Source organism: Chaetodon auriga, chromosome 5 (assembly GCF_051107435.1).
Source record: "Chaetodon auriga isolate fChaAug3 chromosome 5, fChaAug3.hap1, whole genome shotgun sequence".
Taxonomy (NCBI): Eukaryota; Metazoa; Chordata; class Actinopteri; order Chaetodontiformes; family Chaetodontidae; genus Chaetodon; species Chaetodon auriga.
The window spans coordinates 22,043,522-22,062,919 of NC_135078.1; the positions used below are offsets into that span (position 1 = coordinate 22,043,522).

General features: G+C 44.5%; 2 protein-coding genes across 3 annotated transcripts; one reads left to right on the plus strand and one right to left on the minus strand.

Annotated features, from left to right (window-relative positions):
• Positions 1–130: 130 nt before the first annotated feature.
• slc8b1 (solute carrier family 8 member B1) lies at positions 131–7,562 on the plus strand. Of its 2 annotated transcripts, none has more exons than XM_076729956.1 (15): positions 131–527; positions 1,238–1,390; positions 1,851–1,903; positions 2,274–2,331; positions 2,509–2,614; positions 2,719–2,886; positions 4,639–4,752; positions 4,840–4,911; positions 5,028–5,158; positions 5,272–5,413; positions 5,498–5,619; positions 5,776–5,929; positions 6,010–6,090; positions 6,195–6,259; positions 6,352–7,562. In XM_076729956.1, exons 1-15 carry the CDS (start codon positions 369–371, stop codon positions 6,541–6,543), a joined length of 1,770 nt encoding a protein of 589 aa, XP_076586071.1. In that variant the 5' UTR covers positions 131–368; the 3' UTR covers positions 6,544–7,562. The 2 variants fall into 2 exon arrangements, with proteins under 2 accessions (XP_076586071.1, XP_076586070.1); XM_076729955.1 differs by having other exon boundaries at positions 234–527; positions 4,843–4,911; positions 6,352–7,277.
• On the minus strand, positions 7,396–19,020 carry tpcn1 (two pore segment channel 1). Its single transcript, XM_076729950.1, has 26 exons — positions 18,326–19,020; positions 15,364–15,500; positions 13,777–13,953; positions 13,568–13,681; positions 13,321–13,451; positions 12,843–12,931; positions 12,707–12,741; positions 12,545–12,603; positions 12,286–12,385; positions 12,057–12,173; positions 11,830–11,954; positions 11,678–11,726; positions 11,528–11,591; positions 11,397–11,441; positions 11,249–11,305; positions 11,112–11,165; positions 10,904–10,976; positions 10,530–10,637; positions 10,279–10,440; positions 10,062–10,177; positions 9,521–9,567; positions 9,366–9,434; positions 9,161–9,257; positions 8,647–8,786; positions 8,469–8,549; positions 7,396–8,379 (listed from the first exon to the last, which is right to left on the minus strand). Exons 1-26 carry the CDS (start codon positions 18,414–18,416, stop codon positions 8,236–8,238), a joined length of 2,481 nt encoding a protein of 826 aa, XP_076586065.1. The 5' UTR covers positions 18,417–19,020; the 3' UTR covers positions 7,396–8,235.
• Positions 19,021–19,398: the final 378 nt, after the last annotated feature.

The following is a 19,398-nucleotide window of genomic DNA, read 5'->3' on the forward strand; positions in this document are numbered from 1 at the left end:
TCTGTAGATTTTTATAGCCACATCTTAGTATCCTTTTTTGTTTGTTTGTTTTGCATCTTTGAAAACCTGAGTTTACGAGAAGTCCTTGAAGGAGGCACATGTCTTGGAAAAACAGTAGGTGGGGTTTCGGGCGAAGGTGTACACAAAGTACACGGACGTTGAATCAGACCAAACAGCAATAGAGTGCTTGAAGAAACAAATCTTAGATGTTCTAGAGAAGCTACGGCTGGAAAGACACGCGTTTTCAGACTTATCCTCCGCTATTCTCGGTTTAATTTAGGCCGACATGTCCGGGTTGATGGACTAAAACAACCCACCACAGTCCTGTAAACCACCAGAATGGACGCGGCTCCGGGATAAAGTCAGTCATGTCTTTCGCCGTTTTCCTCTCACTTCTTCTGACGCTATCGTGTCACCAGCGGGTCGCCTCGGGCTCACATGTCCTCAGGAACCCACCCGTTGTGGGACTAGCCGGCTGGTCCTTAAACACCACACGAGCCATGATGTTTCACAGCACCAACGATGAGGTCGGTGAGATTTGTAACTGTGCTCGGTTGTGAAATGTACCCACCAGGTGTGTTTTCGCCGCCTGTTTACTGCCTTGATATTTGTGCGCAGTTTGATCTGAAGCTGTCAGGTTGTCAGCAGGTTTTTCCAGCTGTCACATGATCAGTAGGAGACCCCAGGCGTGAATGAAGCTTGACCGCCGTGTTTATACTGTGACATGTGGGCGTTCACATGGTGGTAACATGTTCATTCAGGTCATAGTGTGGTGTTGTTCTGGGCTTTATTAATTTTAAATTCGTTTCTGATATTCTGTCATGTGTGGTGTAAGCCTTAGAAACACCTCTCAATATAATGCAGCCCAGTGCAAATTATTAGGAGAATTTCCGGCTGAGCTGTTGTGTTGGATTGCATTATAGTTTACGGGTGTACCTAATAAAGTGGCCACTGAGTGTATGTATAGTGAGACAGTATGAATTTGTCAATGTGAAAGCAGTTCTTCAGTATAGAGTAGTAGTAGTAGTAGTAGAGGGTTTTATCTTTAGCGCCCACTCTGGATTGATACTATCTTACATGCAGCATATCCCTCAATACTCTGATGACTGATCAAATTGCAACAAATGAATTTCCAGCATATTAAAACCCTGCATTGTTTCTTTGGGTCAAAATATTACTAAGCTGTCACAGTGTGTGTTGCAGGAAGACTGATCTCTTTCTCTGTGTGTGTGCTCAGTGTGACCGTGTGATGAACCTCAGTGCTGCAGACCGCTGTGCATTTGTGAAGAACACACCAGACTGCAGCATGGAGGACGGCTTCATCAACTACCTTCATACGGCCTTCTGTCTGCTTCCTCCCAACCTCACACCTCTCACCATCACTTTCTGTGTAAGACCTGGTTGTGTGTGTGTGTGTGTGTGAGAGAGAGAGAGAGAGAGCATCTTGAAACTCTTGGTCTCAGCACCAGCCGATCTTTTGAGGAAGTTGGCTCTGCTGCAGAGGAACCAGAAATGATCAAACATCTGATTTAAGGGACTCTGACCTTTCTGTCTTTGCTAAATCATGGATTTTCACAAGAATGTGTGAACTTGAGGGACTCCCCTTCTTACAACATAACGAATCAAACGGCCACACTGAGAATGGCTTCGATCTGTCTGTGCAGAAACTGAATGGCAGGGCTGTAAGATTAGGAACGGCAGGATCAGCAAGGACACATGAATCAGGGTCAGCTTTCTTGTGTTTGTTCGAGTACGACAGACTCAAGCAGCACTTATGTCTTTCTCTGAGTGTGTGTTAAGTAAACTGCTGCCAGTCAACCAGACCTTTACCTTGTTCTGCTTCTCCACAGATTATATGGTTGTTCTTTTTGTTCTTCTTTCTTGGCCTCACAGCATCTAAGTTGTAAGTATCTCTCCAGTGTCAGTATGTGTGTCAGGGCAGCATAAATCATTCATTTTCATTGATTAACTTTAGCTGTGGGAACTGTGACCTGTTTGCCATATTTACACACATACAGACTACACACACACACGCACACACACTCGTGCCCTTGGTGCGGTCATGTTTATCGACTGTAGAGAGGTTTTTTTTGTCATTGTGAGATTTCCTCAAAGGAAGTACAGTCTATTCTGCTTTTCCGGCCCACCCGCTCTCAGTTCACACACTGAACACGAGTGCGTTCAGGTCGCTGAATGGTCCAGAAGCTGCTGTACGTTTAACAAAAGATGTTTTGAATTTGAGAAGTGAACATATTTCCCCTGTTTGTCCTCAGTTTCTGCCCCAACCTGTCAGCCATCTCCACCAGTCTGCACCTCACTCATAACGTGGCTGTATCCTTTATCAGCATCAACTCTGCATCCCTCACAAGTTCTCACTTTGCTCTGGTTCTCACGTGCAAAGCACTCACACGGTTTTCGCTTCCTACTTGTTAGATTTCCGTCAGTGTTGCTAAATATATGTATATATTTCTGTGAGGAATGTTTTCCTTGACTGGTGTTTGCGTTGAGGGGGTGACGTTTCTGGCTCTTGGTAACGGAGCTCCAGACATCTTCAGTGCCATTGCAGCCTTCTCCCGCCCACACACTGCTGGGCTGGCTGTCGGAGCTTTGTTTGGTAGGCGCGGTGTCACACATACACACACACAGATAAATAAACAGGTCAAGGTTTTTAATATGAGATTGGCCTCATCATGCTTGTTCTCCTCCCTCCCTCCACAGGAGCTGGAGTGTTCGTCACCACAGTCGTCGCAGGCAGCGTGGCGCTGGTCAAGCCTTTCACTGTGGCCTCCCGCCCGTTTCTGCGTGATGTCATCTTCTACATGGCGGCGGTGTTTTGGACTTTCTTCATGTTGTTCAGAGGAACCATGTCACTGACAGAAACATTTGGTAAACACACACACACACAGAGACAAATGGTTGGACACTACAGTATCTTTTGCCAGCTTGATCTGATTGTTAGTTAGAACGGACATAAGTCACAGGAAGTCACACTTAGTTCAAGACTAAACAGAAAAGGTTTTAAGAGACCAGTAATTAATGCATTACAGTAATTGAGTCGGCTTGAAATAAGGCCACGAATCAATTTTTCAGCTTCTTTTTGGTTCATAAATAGTCGTACTTTAGCCGTTTCTAAGGTGTTCGTCACCTTGTTGATGTGGACTTGATGCTTGGATCTTGAATCTAGAATAACACCAAGATTTGTAACCTCAGATTTAATCTCCCCGGATTATTAAATAGCATTTCTCATTTAACTTCAAGAAATTAGTGCTCATCCAATTATTTATTGCCAAAAGACTGTTAGTAATGGAGTCTGCAGCTGCAGCATCACTTGGTTCAGCACAGATGTTCAGTTGTTTGTCGTCCTCATACATTAGTGCTCTGTAATGGTGTCCAAGTGGCAGCACGTGTAATGAGAACAGTAATGGACCGAGGCAGCGCCGTGCAACCCCAAAACAGATGTCACGTTTCTCAGAAACGTGATTTCCTAGAGTGATGCCTTTGATGTTTGTTTGAAACCAGTTTAACACACAGTCAGAAAAACCAACCAGCTGTTCAAGACCATTGATTAAGATTTCATGGTCAGTCGTATCAAACGCAGCACTTACATCTAAAACAACAAGAACTGAGACCTTATTTTCATCTGAGTTTAGTCTGAGGTCGCAGATTTGAGTTTCAGAGCTGTGGTTTGTTCTGAAGCCGGACTGAAATTCCTCCAGAATGTTGTTTTCTTTAAGAAAGGCGTTAATTTGCACTGAAACGATCTTTTCCAGTGTCTTGCTCATGAATGGAAGGTTGGATGTCAGCCTGTCGTTAGTGAGTGCATTAAGATCTAGGTCGAGTTTCGGGGAAGATGCCTGTTTACTGAGATGTGTTTACAGTCTTCAGCACATGACTTGAGACACTATCACACCTGCTTTAAAAATGCTGCAGGTTCAGAGTCAGCACAGGAGGTGGACGGGTTAGACTGACAGTCCTGCAGAGCTCAGTTAATATAATACAGGTGAATTTTCCTATGATTACATCTTTTTACAGGGTGTGCTGAGGTCATCTGTGCTCACATCAGCAGCCTTGCTGGCTCTGACTGAGCTTATTTTGATTTTGAAGAACATTCTTGGACAGGTGGGGGTGGTGCTGAGCAGCTGCTCAGTAGTGGAGAATAATATTTTAGAGTTCCCAGCATTCTCTTATCTTGGAAAAGTGATCCTTTCTTGCCAGGCGTATCGTCTCTTTAATATATTTAAAAATGTAGAAGATTTTGCAGCCTAGCAGGGAGGTGGTGTGTCTCTTAAGTGCTTTCTTGTTCTGCTGCCAACATCTACAGCGTCAGGCTGCAATCTCAGCTATTTCCTGTCTGAAAACAATCCCAGAATGCATTTCAAAGAGTCATTCGGCCATAATTTGCTATGAATCAGCTACTTGCCTACTGGTGGCACATGGGACGGGGGAAGCTGCCACTTACAGTCATCATCATTGTCCCACCATATCCTCTTCTTAGATGTCCACACAAACAGGAGACTGTATATACTGTGAATGGAGCCATTATATCGAGTTTCTGGAGCAGTTTTGCTCCAAGCGCTCAGTATTTTCAGACACACTGTGACATTCTGAGCTTCACTTTGCTTCGTTTCCTTCCTCTAGGATACCTGAGCCTCTATGTGGTGTATGTTTTGACCGTTATCATCAGTGCGTACATCTACAACCGGCAGAAACATTCAATTAACTCAAGTGTCCGGAGCGTCGCACATATCTCAGGTTAGAAACACAAATACATATACACGCAGGCAGATGAAAGGAATATGCTTCTGTAATTACCAGTGATGATATTTTTTGTCTCTGCAGCAGAGTTTCACTCATCCGACTCGTCTGATGATGAAATTCCCTGCCTGACCAACAGGACCAGCCAAGAATATGGTAGGAAGCACAGCACCTTTTTATCAACCACAGTATAAGTTAATGGACACCAAGATTTATCTGCATGATCAGGATCATAATATGCACGCGCGCGTGTGTGGGTGTGGGTGTTTCAGAGTCCGAGTACAGGCCACTTCTGCCTTACTCAGAGTCCACGAGTCAGATCCTGCTGAACTCTCTGAATCCAGTGGACAACAGGAAGTGGAGGAGGAAATCATGGAGGTGGAGGGTCCTCAAAGTACTGAAGGTAGGTGTGTGTGTGTGTGTGTGTGTGTGTGTGTGTAAACAGCTGGAACTGTGAAAATTTGAAGTTGTTCTTGTAATCTAAATGATCTGGCACTTGTGTCCTGCACCCATCAGACACCGATGGAGGTCCTGCTGCTGCTCTGCATCCCCGTAGTCGACCCTGATAAAGAAGACAGGAACTGGAGACGTCCACTGAACTGCCTTCATCTCATCACCGCTCCCCTGGTGTGTGTGCTCGTCTTCCAGTCGGGAATATGTAAGTGCATCACCTCTCCTGATCAAGGCAGCATGACATATTGCAGCAGCCATAATCTGTTTTCTTCCCTTAACTAATGTCTAGATGGAGATTATATGATCCAAGGGCAGTTTCCTGTCTGGCTGCTGACTCTTCTGCTGGGACTTTTCCTGTCTGCTATTGTCTTCTGCACCACCGCTAATGACTGTCCTCCCAAATATCACCCAGTAAGTATATGTGAAGATTAAAAAGGAACAGATATTGTCTAAAATATACAGGTTGTAAACCCGTTTTGGGGGTGTGTGATGTGATGTTTTATTCACTCTGTGATGATGAAACATGTTCTGTTGCTCGTGTGCACGTGTTTCTCTTTCCCTCTGCAGCTGTTTGCTCTGTTGGGCTTCGTGGTGAGTGCGGTGTTGATCAGCGCAGCGGCCTCTGAAGTGGTCAGTCTTCTGCACATGCTCGGTGTGGTGCTGAGTCTCAGCAACACTGTGCTGGGTCTGACTCTGCTGGCCTGGGGCAACAGCATAGGAGGTGATCTTTGTCAATCTAATTGTTTTTCTCAAAACATATACAAATATATGCTCGTGCTTAAAATATTATCTCTTTTTCAGACTGCTTTTCTGACATCACCATCGCCCGGCAGGGTTACCCACGCATGGCCATATCTGCATGTTTTGGAGGCATCATCTTCAGTATCCTTATTTTCGTTTGAGACCATGTGTGTCAGTATAAAAACATAACTTACATGTATAACAGCGGCTGTTAAAGACTGCACCCTTGACTGTATTTTCTCCAGACATGCTCTTTGGAGTGGGTTTAGGATGCCTGGTACAGGTGCTTCAAACACACACCTATGTGCAGGTAATCGACTCAAACACACAGATCGGCAGTTTATCATTGTGGTCAGACCGTTTTGGATCGTGATGCATCTTCTGTCTCTCTCTCTTCCTCAGTTTGAAATGGAGGGTTTGCTGACGTGGGTTCTTGCAGGAGCTCTGGGTTTGTCGTTGGTCCTGTCTTTCGTCATCATTCCACTGTGCCGGTTCCACTTGAGTCGGGCCTACGGGATCTTTCTCCTCTTCTTCTACGTCGTCTTCCTTGTCATCGCGCTGCTCACAGAGTTTGGCAAGATCCACAGTGTATAGATGTGACCCTGAGGTCAGTCTGAAACGGGGGACGTCCTCCCGGTATGCAAAACGACACACTGGAACAGAGGCTGCAGACGAATGACGTCCTCTTCTACACATATTAATGCACTATTTATAGAAGAATCTACACTTTGTGCACTTGCCTGCTGTCCCGAGCCATTCTGTGGTCGGTTTGTGAAACCAAGCAGGTATTTATATATTCATATGTTGATGACAAACTAAGACTTCTCTGCTCAGGGAGAGCTGATACTAATCATCACACTGCGCCTTTATTCAACTTCTTGTTTGTGCTGACTGGCGGCACTTTGTGAGTCCAGAGGGGAAAACACAAGTCAAGTTGTAGAAATTTGTACTTTGAAACATTGTGAATGAAGTAAGGCCTTGACCACACATATTACAGATATTTTGCAAAACGAACATTTCCCTCTGCGGATGGGCCTCTTGTTCGCACACATACGGTGCTTTAGCTCAGTTTTTTTTTTTTTTTTTTTTTAACATGTATTGGTGTGTCATCACCTCACCTTTGCACTTGCCCGTTGTCCTTTTGTGCATTTGGAACTGTGATGATGGCGAACTACCGGGGAGTTTACGTTTGGTTAGCAGTGCCAGGCCGCGTGTCAGAAAGGTGTTCAATAAGTACAAATACAGAAATAATTAGCTACTATTGTTTGTGTTTTTAAGTTCTGCCAAAGGAAAATAGATCACTACACTTACTCAGAATGTTCTAGCTGACGCGTCGTTGATGTAGACTCTATCGCCCCCTACTGGCCAAGCATGATTCATGTTTGGAATTGTTTTCATGTTCCCGTGTGGAGACAGATTTTGTAAAACAAAGGTCTTGTGGACAGATTTATTTTTTTTAATTTATTTTTTTATTTTTTTTCCAAAGGGGAAAAATATCAGTTTTAAAAAAATATCGGTTTAGGTGTGGTCAAGGGTTAAATGTACTGTAAATCAAAATGTTAAAATGACCCTGTACAAAGCTGCTTTTGGGGAATTAAATCATTTTGGTTTGGTATTTGTTCTGTGATACAGAAGTCTCACCTCACTCTCTGTGTTAAATTATTATAATAAGCAGTTAACAGCAATATGATACAGCAAAAATACATCAATGACAATTTGAACAGTTTAATAAAATCCCTTATTAACTATACATTACAGAATAAGAAGTTATATAAAAGTAAAATTGTTTGGGTCTGTTGAGACGTTAGTTGGGAGATACACTGTAACTTGTTGGGTTGAGCTAACAGGAGTGTTACTGTTTACACTTTTGGTCTGTAGAGAGCTTAGTAGAAGTGGTGTCTGTTAATACTGATCATAGGAGCCATTGAACTAAGGCATCAGGTTTAAGTACTACATGATTCACAAGAGGTCACAAAAGGCCTACAGTAGTATACATACAGTACACAACATTCTGTAGTAGTACAGGCTCTCTGGTAATATTTGCTGCTTCCCGATTCACTGGTGGAGGGACAGACCTGTACTGCTGTCTTTCTGTCTGCAGTGACGGCTCCAGGAAGGAGTCACCATTAACTCGTCTCAGTCTGTCCAAAAGGCCCCGGACTAGTTTCCCACTGTGGCCAAGGGGAGCGGAGGGAACTGGAGAAGACCTGGAGTGATGGGGTTCCTTAGCATTTTAAAACGCTGAGATGGAGGCGAGTACAGTGCGTGCAGCTTGCAAACTGTGCGTTAGTTAATGCTATGAGCTTCAGTCTGTGAGTTGAGCTGAGGCTGAGGGAAGGAAGACGGTTCAGAGACGGGACTGTCCGGATCCCGCTCCAGGCTTTGGTCTGGCTGTGGCAGGTTTTCCCTTGAATACTCTGCATACCACTCCTGGAGAAACAAGGCGTAGAGAAGGTTAGCAGGTTAGCGCAGACCGAGCTACCGTCGTTTGACGCAGGATCATTTCTTCAGTTTCTCACCTGTATCTCCTCCTCGTACATTTTCATGCTGAGGTCGCTCTTTGTTCTCGACCTACGACCCAGATACACCAGAGACAAGTGCTGCACGCACCAAAGCAGGAGGGGGAGCCAGTTAGTGGGACTTCATATGAAGAGCAGAGGACAAAGAGTTTGTTTATTTGTGTGTGTGTGTTCTTACCCCACCCCTGTCCATGGCTTGTAGGACTCCCTGTAGAGAGCTGAGGGAGGACAGGCCTGGGCAGGTCTGTTTGTACAGCTCCAGAGTGGCCAGAGCTTCATCACGACTCACCTCTACTTCAAACACTATCCCGTTCTCATCTGAAGTGCACACACACACAGACCTTAAAATGACCCACTGAGCGCTATCTCACACGCCACACCGTCCTCTCACACAGAACCAGCAGCTAAATGTTAATCAGTTCAGTGTTTTATCTGATTATCTGTGTGAGAAGTACTGCGGATATTCAACAATGCATGAGGGCTTTTGTTCTCAAGTACAAAACACACAGCTGTGTTTCTGTTCAGTCCCTGGAGACTGAACCTGACCTCAAACCAAGTCTTCAGCTAAAGTTTAATGATTTACATCATAGGGACTTGCATTTTCTCCCCAAAAGGAAGGGGAGTCCCCACAATATAATTTTGTAAACAGATTCACGGTAAGTCCCCACGACATGAGTCATACAAGGTCTCACCCTCTGGGTTCTCCAGTGGTTCCCGGTTCTTGCGGCTGTAGTTCATGCGGAACACGAATGCATCCAGAATGAACGCCACAATGATGGTCATCACCACCTGGAGACAGACAAAATATCACACAGGACGCACTCATTCATGCACTGATACATGTCAGAAAGCAGCATGTTCTTCTAGAAGTATCACAAACAGCCTCTCAGGCCTCACCATGGTAACTATGTAAAAGGTCATGAAGTAGAGCCGGCTCCAGTGGCTCGTCATGGACGTCACTCCTTCCTGTGAGAGAGTGAACACAGCAGCAGTCAAACAGTGACACGCAGAGGTGACTGACGGGCGGCCACAGATAAACGACTTGATCTTACCATGGTGATGTACCAGTTATTGACCACAGTCAGTTCAAACAGAGTCACTGGAGAAAAAAACAAATGAATTAATAACACGAACACGTGCACAGCTGGACACAAAAAGCACACAATCCGGTGATAAAATGGTGAATGGATTGCATTGATATGGCGCTTTTCTAGTCTATGTTGACCTCTCAAAGCGCTTTACAACGTATGCCTCATTCACACACACATACACACACTCACAGTCCCCAAAAAAGCAGTATTTACTCCTGTTTGAGCAACAATTCTAAAAACTAAAGTGTCAAGCAGTTTCAGGAAATTACTCAGGCTTTTCTTTTTTTAAATGAAACTATATTTGTGACCTGTTTTGACAGATTTGCATCTTCAGAAGGAACCAATGGGCTTGTGGGTAGAGAGCCACAAACATGCTGGGGAAGTCGGAAAATGCAGAGAGATGGACGAACACTTTTGGTTTTGCTCTTTTCATGAGATTTGCTGACAGCAACAAAAATATAGAATACTGTCAGTCTTGCCCTTAAAGAAAAAGGGGAATTACCAAAGCTGCTGAGAATGTTGTTGAAGTTATTGAGATAATAATAGCCTTCCTCCAACACTGTTTTGTTGCCATAGGTGATGTTGATCTGCCTGTATGAGTCTGCCACTGTGCTGGTGCTGAGAGACAAGACAGAATGAAGAACAGTGAGTGGAAGTAAACACAATTTATCCTCAAATGAGTGTTAAATTAATTGCTGGGAGCTGCCGGCTTGACTCACTTGCAGCAGTTGGGGTAAACCACATCTGCAAAGAACTCCATCCCCACGATGGCGAAGGAGTAGTAGAAGATGATTAAAGTCAGCCCCAGACTGGCCATCCTGGGGAAGAGCTCAAACATGGTGTCCAACACATTACGATACCTCTGCTTTATCTTGAACAACCTGTGAGACATGAAAAACCAACATTTAAACATAATGCCAACAGGAAATAGTGCAACAAGTTCATCTTGAGGTGAGAAATCAAAGTGTACCGCAGCAGCTGAAGTGGTCGGAGAACGACAATAAAATAAAACGGCTCCATGTCGAAGGCGAGAGCAATCAGCCCGAGAAAGGCGAACACTGTCACTGAGAAGTCAAACCTGGAGAGACCAACACAGACACGCTGACCCAGTGTTTGGCTCATGTTCACGTATGTCGTTGTTGTGTTTCAAAAAAAAAAACTAAATCACAGAGGTTTTAGTAAACTGAATCCAAATGTGCAGACTGGGACAGGGTCTGTGGACTGATGCAGTCTTGCACTCGCTGTGTTGCTCAGCGTAAACTGAAATGTTCAAGTCTGACATTTTGGATTCAGCACTCATTTCATGTGTCAATCAATCAACCCAGTGTTCAAGTTATTACTCACAGATTCCACCCAGAGCTGAAATAAGCCATCGGCCCCAAACCTGAAATTTTCAGTAACACCTCTACACCATAAACTAAAAGTGGAGGGACAGAGGCAGAGTTACTATTAGTGGAAGTGCATGTAAACAACTTTGTATGATCGGCTTTACAGCAGAGGATCACTGTCATGATTTTCTATGTGAGAGGGAGACAGCAGGCAGCGAACTCACTGGTCAGGAAAACAATGTAACTCCAGGGGACAAATCTGGACCAAGAAAATCCACCTGCAGACGGAGAGCGAAGGTGAGAGATCTGTAGAGCAAAACACTTCAGTCACATGTGTTTACGTGATGGGGAGAGATCTCACTATTCAGCGTGTACGTCTCCACGAGGATCCACACGCCGTTGATGGCCACCACCACGTCTGCAGCCAAAAGAAAAGATTAAAAGGTTAATGATGGGAGAGGCTGCCTCTGCACCTCTGAGGGCAGCTGTGAGAGTGTGATTACACTTACACATGGCATACTGGAAGGCCTTTGACTTCACGAGCAGGTTGATGCCTGTTCAAGGAGAAGACAGCACTGAGAATAAGGAACTGAGAGACTGAGTTGTTTCGTCAAATGAACAGCAGAAACAGAGAACTTGCCCTTGAAAATGAGGAAGGTCGTGTGAGGGAGGTCATCAAACCAATGTTCTCCACTGCGTCGTGCCTTAACAACACACACACATATGCATTAAAAACAGGCCAAAGGACACAAAATAGGGTGACTTCAAACCTAAACGTGAAGCTACTTACCTTCCATTTAAGGCCAGTGACCTCATAGAACTTATAAAAGTCCTGTAAACTGTTGCAGAATTAAATCCCATTAAATTACATTATACGAAAATATAACAATACAATTAAATGCAGAAGGATTTTAACTGAAAAAGTGTGAGTCAGGCAGTCACCTGAGCATAGAAGCCCCTGAGGTGTTAAGAGCTTTGTATGTGAGGAAGCGGTCTCTTGCAGACATCCGTGGTCTGTAAAATCGCATCAGGCCATCAAACTGTTTCAGCGACACGCCCATCGGCCTCTGGAGGGAAAACAGCACAGATACAGCAGCTGTGAGAGCTCCAGTAAACAAATCATTTGTACCACATATTCATTTACTCTCCACTGAACAGTGCGGTCGTACCTGCCGGCTGACTAACAGCTGAAAGGCGTGATCAATAGCGGAGCGTTTGTGAAGCAAAAGAGATTTGAACTTCATCTTCTCGACATCGTTGAACGTGTCAAACACCACGGCCAAGAGCTGGAGGGGGTGCAGAGAAAATGACGCTGATGAGTAATCATGTACAAGCTGCTGCTGCACAAATACATCAGGCTAGACATTTCAGAAGCAGTGAAAACAAGGCAGTCTGTACCAGGTTCATGATGAAGTAGAGCTCTATGGAGAGATAAACAATGAAGAAAACACAGGACCAGCGGTTCTTGGAGTATGCTGGCATCATCACATCAGGGAAACTACGAGAGAGAAGGAAGCGTGAGATGCAAGAGTCATGGGATATGAACTAAAAGCTGTCCTGCAGGTTGGTGAGGCCAAAACATTCACGATGAGGCTGAAAAGTAGGAAGTGCCGCTTGCATGCCGTGTGTGTAAAGATGAGTGAGCGGTGCTGCTTACTTTGCTGTGGTCAGCAGCACAAACAGACTGACAAGGCTGTTCTCCAGAGTGCTGAAGTACTGCAGTGAGAGGAGAGGGAAACGTGAGCGTTACAGACACAAAACCAAGTCCCAAAACTTACATAACTCAAACAAACCAGGCAGGCCAGACGACTCAACGTACCGGGTCAGAGGTGTTTGGAGAGAAGAGGCAGAAACCTGGAAGGAGGCGACGGGAGAGTCAAACACAGAGGAACAAAAAGCCTGTTTCCTCTGGAGCAGCAGCGTTTAATATCCTTTAAAATAATATGTTTTCTCACCCAAGATAGCGAATATAACCATGAAGAAGAGCAGCAGCAGGAGGATGTCAATAAAAGGCGGGAGGGACTGGAAGATCTGCCGCAGGTTTCTGATTGGATGAAAGAAACGCTGTCAGTGACAACTGCGTTCAACAGTTTAACAGTTGGAAAACAACATGTAAAAAAGGGCATTAACCACAAAGCAGTGACATTAAAACTGTCAGTGAGCAGTCAATGTCATTTTAGGTTTTAAAGTCCTGCGCAGGAACATTTCAGACACCGTCAAAAACATCTCACTGAACGTTTTCAAGCCAAATGGAGCACAAATCTAACTGGTCTGGCTTTGCGAGCTTGCCGAGCCGCATCACCGTTTCTCATCCTGAGAAAAGTATTATGTTTGAAGCCTGGGAAAGGACGCGTCTCAGTTAAGGATGCTGATATTTCCATTTTGTGGCCGTGACATTGACCTGTCAGCTTGAGTCTGTGTGTCACTGTGTACCTGCGCACAGCACCACAGTATCTACAGTCCACCAGGAAAATCGGTCTGAGAGCTCTGGTCACTCGCACGTGAGACGTCTGTCTGATCAGAACCACGATGGCCTCGACGAACTGCAGCAGCAACACACACGTCTGAAGAAGAAGAGACAACATGAACAACACACAATAACAGAAGCTGAATCTCAAACGATGACATGCAGCCTGCAGACAGCAGTGTGGAGCAGGAATACCCATCATGCATCCTTTACCTTCACCATTGTCCTCTTGTGTCGTATGAAGGTGTGGAAGCCCAGCCAGCGAAGTTTCATGCATAGCTCAAACGCCACCATAACCAAAGCCAGCAGCTCCAGAGTGGCATGGACCTGCAGAGGTGTCACACACGAGGGCGCTTTTACAGCCAGCTGTGTGTGTATGAGCTTGTGTTTGTGTGTGTGTGTTTGTGCGTATGTTCACTCACGTAGACATCCAGGCGCAGCGAGGGCACGGCGGGAGCTTCACACAGCGACAGCATCATCAGCAGCAGCCCGGTCAGCAGCTCCATCATGTAGAACAGGTGGTTGTGGGCAAACAGGTACGCTGCCAGTGCCTTTGGGTTTCGAGGATGGGTGAAGAACTTATCGTTGTTCTCTCCCTCCTGCATGTGAAATTTACAGACACACAAACCACAGTGCGTAAGCCTTTTTATTCCAGCTGATGTAATTAATGTCCCAGCGGTATCTGTGGTCTGAGGAACACAATACATTAGCATAAATGCATTTAAATGTAAATATATCATAGTTTTTATTTTGTCTTACTAAAGAGGGGGTGACAGAAAATGTCTGGGAACCACCACCTTTCTGAACTTGGTGTAAAAAAAAAATGTGTGAGACAAGCTACTGGACAAAAACCATTTAAGGGAAAAAAGCTACCAAACACACACCATCCTTTCCACAATGTCCATGCGTGCTCACCCTAAAAGACATCATCATTATCTATCTACAAGTTGTACGTTTTCTTAAAGGTCCCCTGTGGAGTTTTTGACCACTAGTAGCGCTATAGAGCAACATAGAGTGTGTTCCACATGACAAGTAAAAAAAGAAGAGTTTTTTTTATGTATCTTTCATGTTCCTTTTTAAACTGCACTTTTTACTTTTTACAAGTATATTTTTGAGCCCATAATCTACTATTTAATTTCCTACTTTTGCCATTTATACCTTCCTTACTACTAGTTCGCTCTAAATGTGAGAATCGAGTGTAGAGGTAAGTAAGTTTCATCATTTTTATCCAAGTTTATCCAAGTTTTTCATTATTTTACATTGACCTGCACACTTGAAAAAATACTAGACTGGAAAGTAACTTTAAATAATGAATTAATCTGGTGCTTTTCTTCGACTTGAACAGGTTTTTCAAATGGTTATTCTTGCCTTTACTTGAGAATATATATTCAGTACTCCACTGCCTATTTTGCTACCATCACGCACACATGAGGATGCACACTTAGGCACACAAGCATGGGACAGCGCAAACACACTTCTGCTGTTAGCTTCATGCTATTCCACTGATTGCCAGTTGGTAGCGGTAATGTGCAAAGAAGCATAGTAATGCACCAACACAGGCACTGACGAAGAAGAATGCAAGCTTGCAAATGTGGATATAAACAACGCTAAATTTACAATATTTTAAAAACTAGGTTTGCAAATATGTCATGAGGAAGGAAATGTATTCAGGCCTTGAGGATACACACAAAGCATTTCGGTGAGAAACTCTGACAGTGAAACATTTTGTTTGACCACACCTTGAACATCATTACACATGAACTGTGTAATGAGAAAGCCTGTGTGATTTTATGTTTGCGTCCCTGCTTCTTCGTATCTTTTCTTATCTTAACTTTATTGCTTGTAGCAGCCGGTCAGGATGTAAATATAGCCCACTGAAGAGCACAATGTTTAACCATCAACAAGTAATACAGTGGGTGTTATAAAAAGCATATGACCGCGTGAACTCCACGAGACCGTGAGTTGCAGTCGCCCTGCACACTCACTCACTAACCACGGCTTGTGAATACCTGCAGGTAGATGGCTGCCTCTTGGTAGTTCATCTCCCAGCTTTGCCGCAAGGACACATTTTGGGCTCTGTGGTTTTGTGGCCCCGGTGTTGAGATCACCGCGTTGTTCACTATGTCATAATTGCCTCCTCCTCCATCTGGAAGAAAACACTTGAGTGTCAGTGTATTGATACAGCCCATATTTAGGAGGAAAAGAACAACAAAGTGGAACTCCAATGAAGTTATCTTTTAATTTCCACATTTGTTTCTCCTTTAGCACCACATATTGGTCTCACACACACACACACACACGCACACACACACACACACACATACACAGTACATAGAGGGGTATTGCCTACCAATGCAGTCTAGTTCTAACTGTGAGGCATAGGAGGAGATCACGACTGGACTCTCGTTATGCGTCGGATCTGCATGGAAACCAGCTGCCTGCCCGCATAAGCACTCCATTGATGAGTTGGTATTTGTCAAAGTATTAAGGTCCCTGAAGTCCACAGCCCAAGTGTGTGTGTGTGTGTGTGTGTGTGTGTGTGTGTGTGTTATTCACAGTACGCTGGTCTTATTCCAGCATCCACACACATCTGGAGATACAGATGGCCAAACATTCCACTAGGCCTGATGCAAAGTCCAGAAGTACAGTCAGAAGTGGCGTCTGCATGCAAGTCCTCCTCACAGATCCAGAATATTCCCGGCCAAGCAGCAGAATCAAAGTGACACTGGAGAAAGAACACCGTTCAAAACAAATACCAGTGCTTGTGAAGTTTAGTACTTCTTCAACGACCGGTCGCTTCTTAAGGAAAAAGTGCCTCCTACCGTCACCTGGATGAGAGATACTGTCACCAGTGACTGTGAAATGTGACTGAAACACTTGCACACTGAAATTACCCTCCTGCCTTAGCTGCAGAGTTTGAACTTTGAACTCAGTGCAACCAGTCAGTGGGAAAATGCTATGTTTGCACTGATGTCACATTGTCTGCTACGCCTCCTTCCTTCCACAGACAGGATACAGACACAAGACGGATAAACCACAGGGCGACTTAATCCTGCGCTACCAGAGGAACTGCAACTAACTTCAAAAGAGACGGAAGACATCTAGATGTCTAATAACACCGAGCAAGCTGCATGCTATTGTAGGACGCCACACAGATTTAGATTTGACTTTTAAATGACACATAGTACTCTTTCTTAAACCGGCACCGTCTTCAAAATGAACTCAAAAGTACAACTGAGAAAGATGAAATCCAGACTGGCACTCTGATAAACTTGATTTACAGATTCCAGCAGGATCTCTCATAAATATAAATCACAGTTTCTTCCTTGAATAAACGATCCCTCCATGTGTCTGTCTGCAGCTGCACAGTTTAATCATGTGTGAGTGCTCTTCCCACACACTGTACATCACATGTTCTGCTTCAGGCACGACTCCTTGGAACAAAACGTAGTGGAGACCATATGAGTCTCTGAAATGCAGTCACAGACATTTCCTTCCCACCATGGCAGCGGCAGATTCAGCTGAAGTGTGAAGATCAAATTCCAGTCCAGCGGCAGGCTGGCTGTTATCCTGACCGGAGTACACCCCGTGTCTGCCGTGTGCTATTCCAGACCCTCATTTGTTTGGGAACAATAACATGTTGGGAGCTCTCAGTCAATAACACGGTGGGGTCGGGCTCACAGAAACAAAAAACAGGTTCAGTTTCTCCCAGGACAAACAAAATCTAGCTTAGTGGCGCTCTGAAGGGTCCTGGTCACCAGCAATGAAACTGAACTCCACACTTCTATCCAAGCATGTGATTTGTCACTGAGGTGATATAATGCAGCCTTCTTCTCAGTGTCCGGCTTCAAACTCCCTCTCTTTCCAGAAAGCTCCGACAGCTTTCAGAAAGAACAGTATGATACGACCTCCTTGTCCACCACTCCCACATATCCTGAGGAAAAAACTCCTCTCCTCTTCCTGTGCACCTCCAGAGCCAGAGAAAATGATCCAGCAAGCTCACACACACAGACACACTTACACACAGGCTGCAGACATTCACACACACAACACACACATGCTGTCCATGAGCACCAGGGAGGGGCTGAGGGGTGCATGGCCTGCTGAGGCAGCAGTTCCTCCGATGGGTCATTTTGTAGGTTAAATGTGAGGAATACAAAGGCAGCAGGATTACTATGTTGAGTGGATGCATGGATACCCATACATACTGTGTGTGCACACACACACACACATACACACATACATACACACGTGATCTCAGAGCCTGGTGGACAGTCTCCATTAAAACAGTGTGGCCTGGACGTGCAGCATGTATGCAACAACTTTAAATGGCTTCGAGCTGCACAAGTGCACATCTGGTAAGTAAGCGAGCATGAATTTCACACCAGAAAATGTGCTGCTATAATTACATTTACAATATATACTAAATACCCTTCATCGAAAACAATATACATTATTACAAATGCTTGAAAAGTACAAGCTGCCAGTTTATCTGATGCACCAAACTTAAAGAAATTTAGTTGAAACTCTCTCAGAGAGGCTGTGACTCAGTTGGATGTCATTTTGGAAGCTGTAGTTCGTACGTTGGATCTAATCCATCTCATTTATACTGAGGGCAAACCAGACACACTCATCAGTGGAAAAATAAAGCATCAGCACCACAAACCACAGTCTCAAAGATGTCTGGGTATTAATCTGAATCAAGACCAAAAAACAGCTTTCAAAAAGCTGAACCTTCACGAAGGCACGATTGGTTTTAAGACACTGGACACTGGACTGCATTGGTTTTATCTTTGTGCACCAAATAACCTGGAAACAGCGTGTGCTTTCTATCAAGGATGTTTTCTTTAACTGTAAATCTAGTGCCATGCAACGATAAAGCAACCTAAAAACCAACGATCACGGGCCTGGCCATGCATATACAGTCCAATAACTCCACTGAGGTTGAAGATATGACAGAGAAAAACTTACTTTCGTCTCCCCTTTCAGTCTCCTCGTTGAGCAGACCGCTGTTCGCTTCGTCCCAGGTTAAGATGAGAGGCACATCGTCGTCAGACTCCATACTAGCTGATAAGGCTTGATTTGCTCACGTTGAATTAGAGTTAATCTAACGTTAAGCTACCCGCTGGTTAAATAAGTGCATGGTTTGTCCTGCGAAGCGTAACACGACGGCACATCCTGGGTGCTCACAGCTAACGCCTCCGTTAGTTGTTAGCTAACAAGCCGAATACTTTTGAACGCTGTGCTAACTGAGATGATAGCTGACTAACGATGCAAGTTCAAATGTCTCCGGTGAGATATGCAGCACAGGTTTTTAACTTGCGTGAAGCTGGCAAGGCCTGCTGGTTGCAGATTTGGTCTTTGTCCTGTCACAGATGGCATCTGTCACCGAATCAACTGGTTCACTGTCACTCAGGCTAACGAGCTCGGACAGTCCGTCTGTGTCCATCATGGCATCTTCACCGCACACTGGGCTTTCCGCTGGATATCAAATGCTACGTGTGTTCTGATGACTTTTCACCGATAACTCAGTACAACAGTTGTTTATCTAGGTTAGATTTTCTGCAAACAACGATAGCGGACACTGAAGACACTACAAAAGCACTACAGATGCTGTGGGTAAGACAGCTAGGTCAACAAACATTCGCGACACTGAAGCAATTTACGGCAGGCTGGCTGAGTGACCGTGGCCAAATTTACAAAATAAAAGTCAATGGTTCTGAGACAGTGCTGCAAAAAACAAACCAAATGAAAGAGATCAGATTCATTTATTTATTCTTTCATTCATAAATAAAACAAAAAATACTCATATGTACATACAATTATTTTCTGCATCCTATGCTATCCGCAGTATGAGCCAGTGATTTTACACTGCAACCCGCATATGTATCCTAGCAACAGTGGAAAAATGTCAACAGTGTTTTCTGCCTGCGGCAAACGTACGAGTATGGATGTCAACAGGTAACTAGTTAGCTTCGTGTTTAGCCATATACAAACTAACACCAGCAAAGGTTACGCCTGTCAACCTCCACAAGAACACTAGG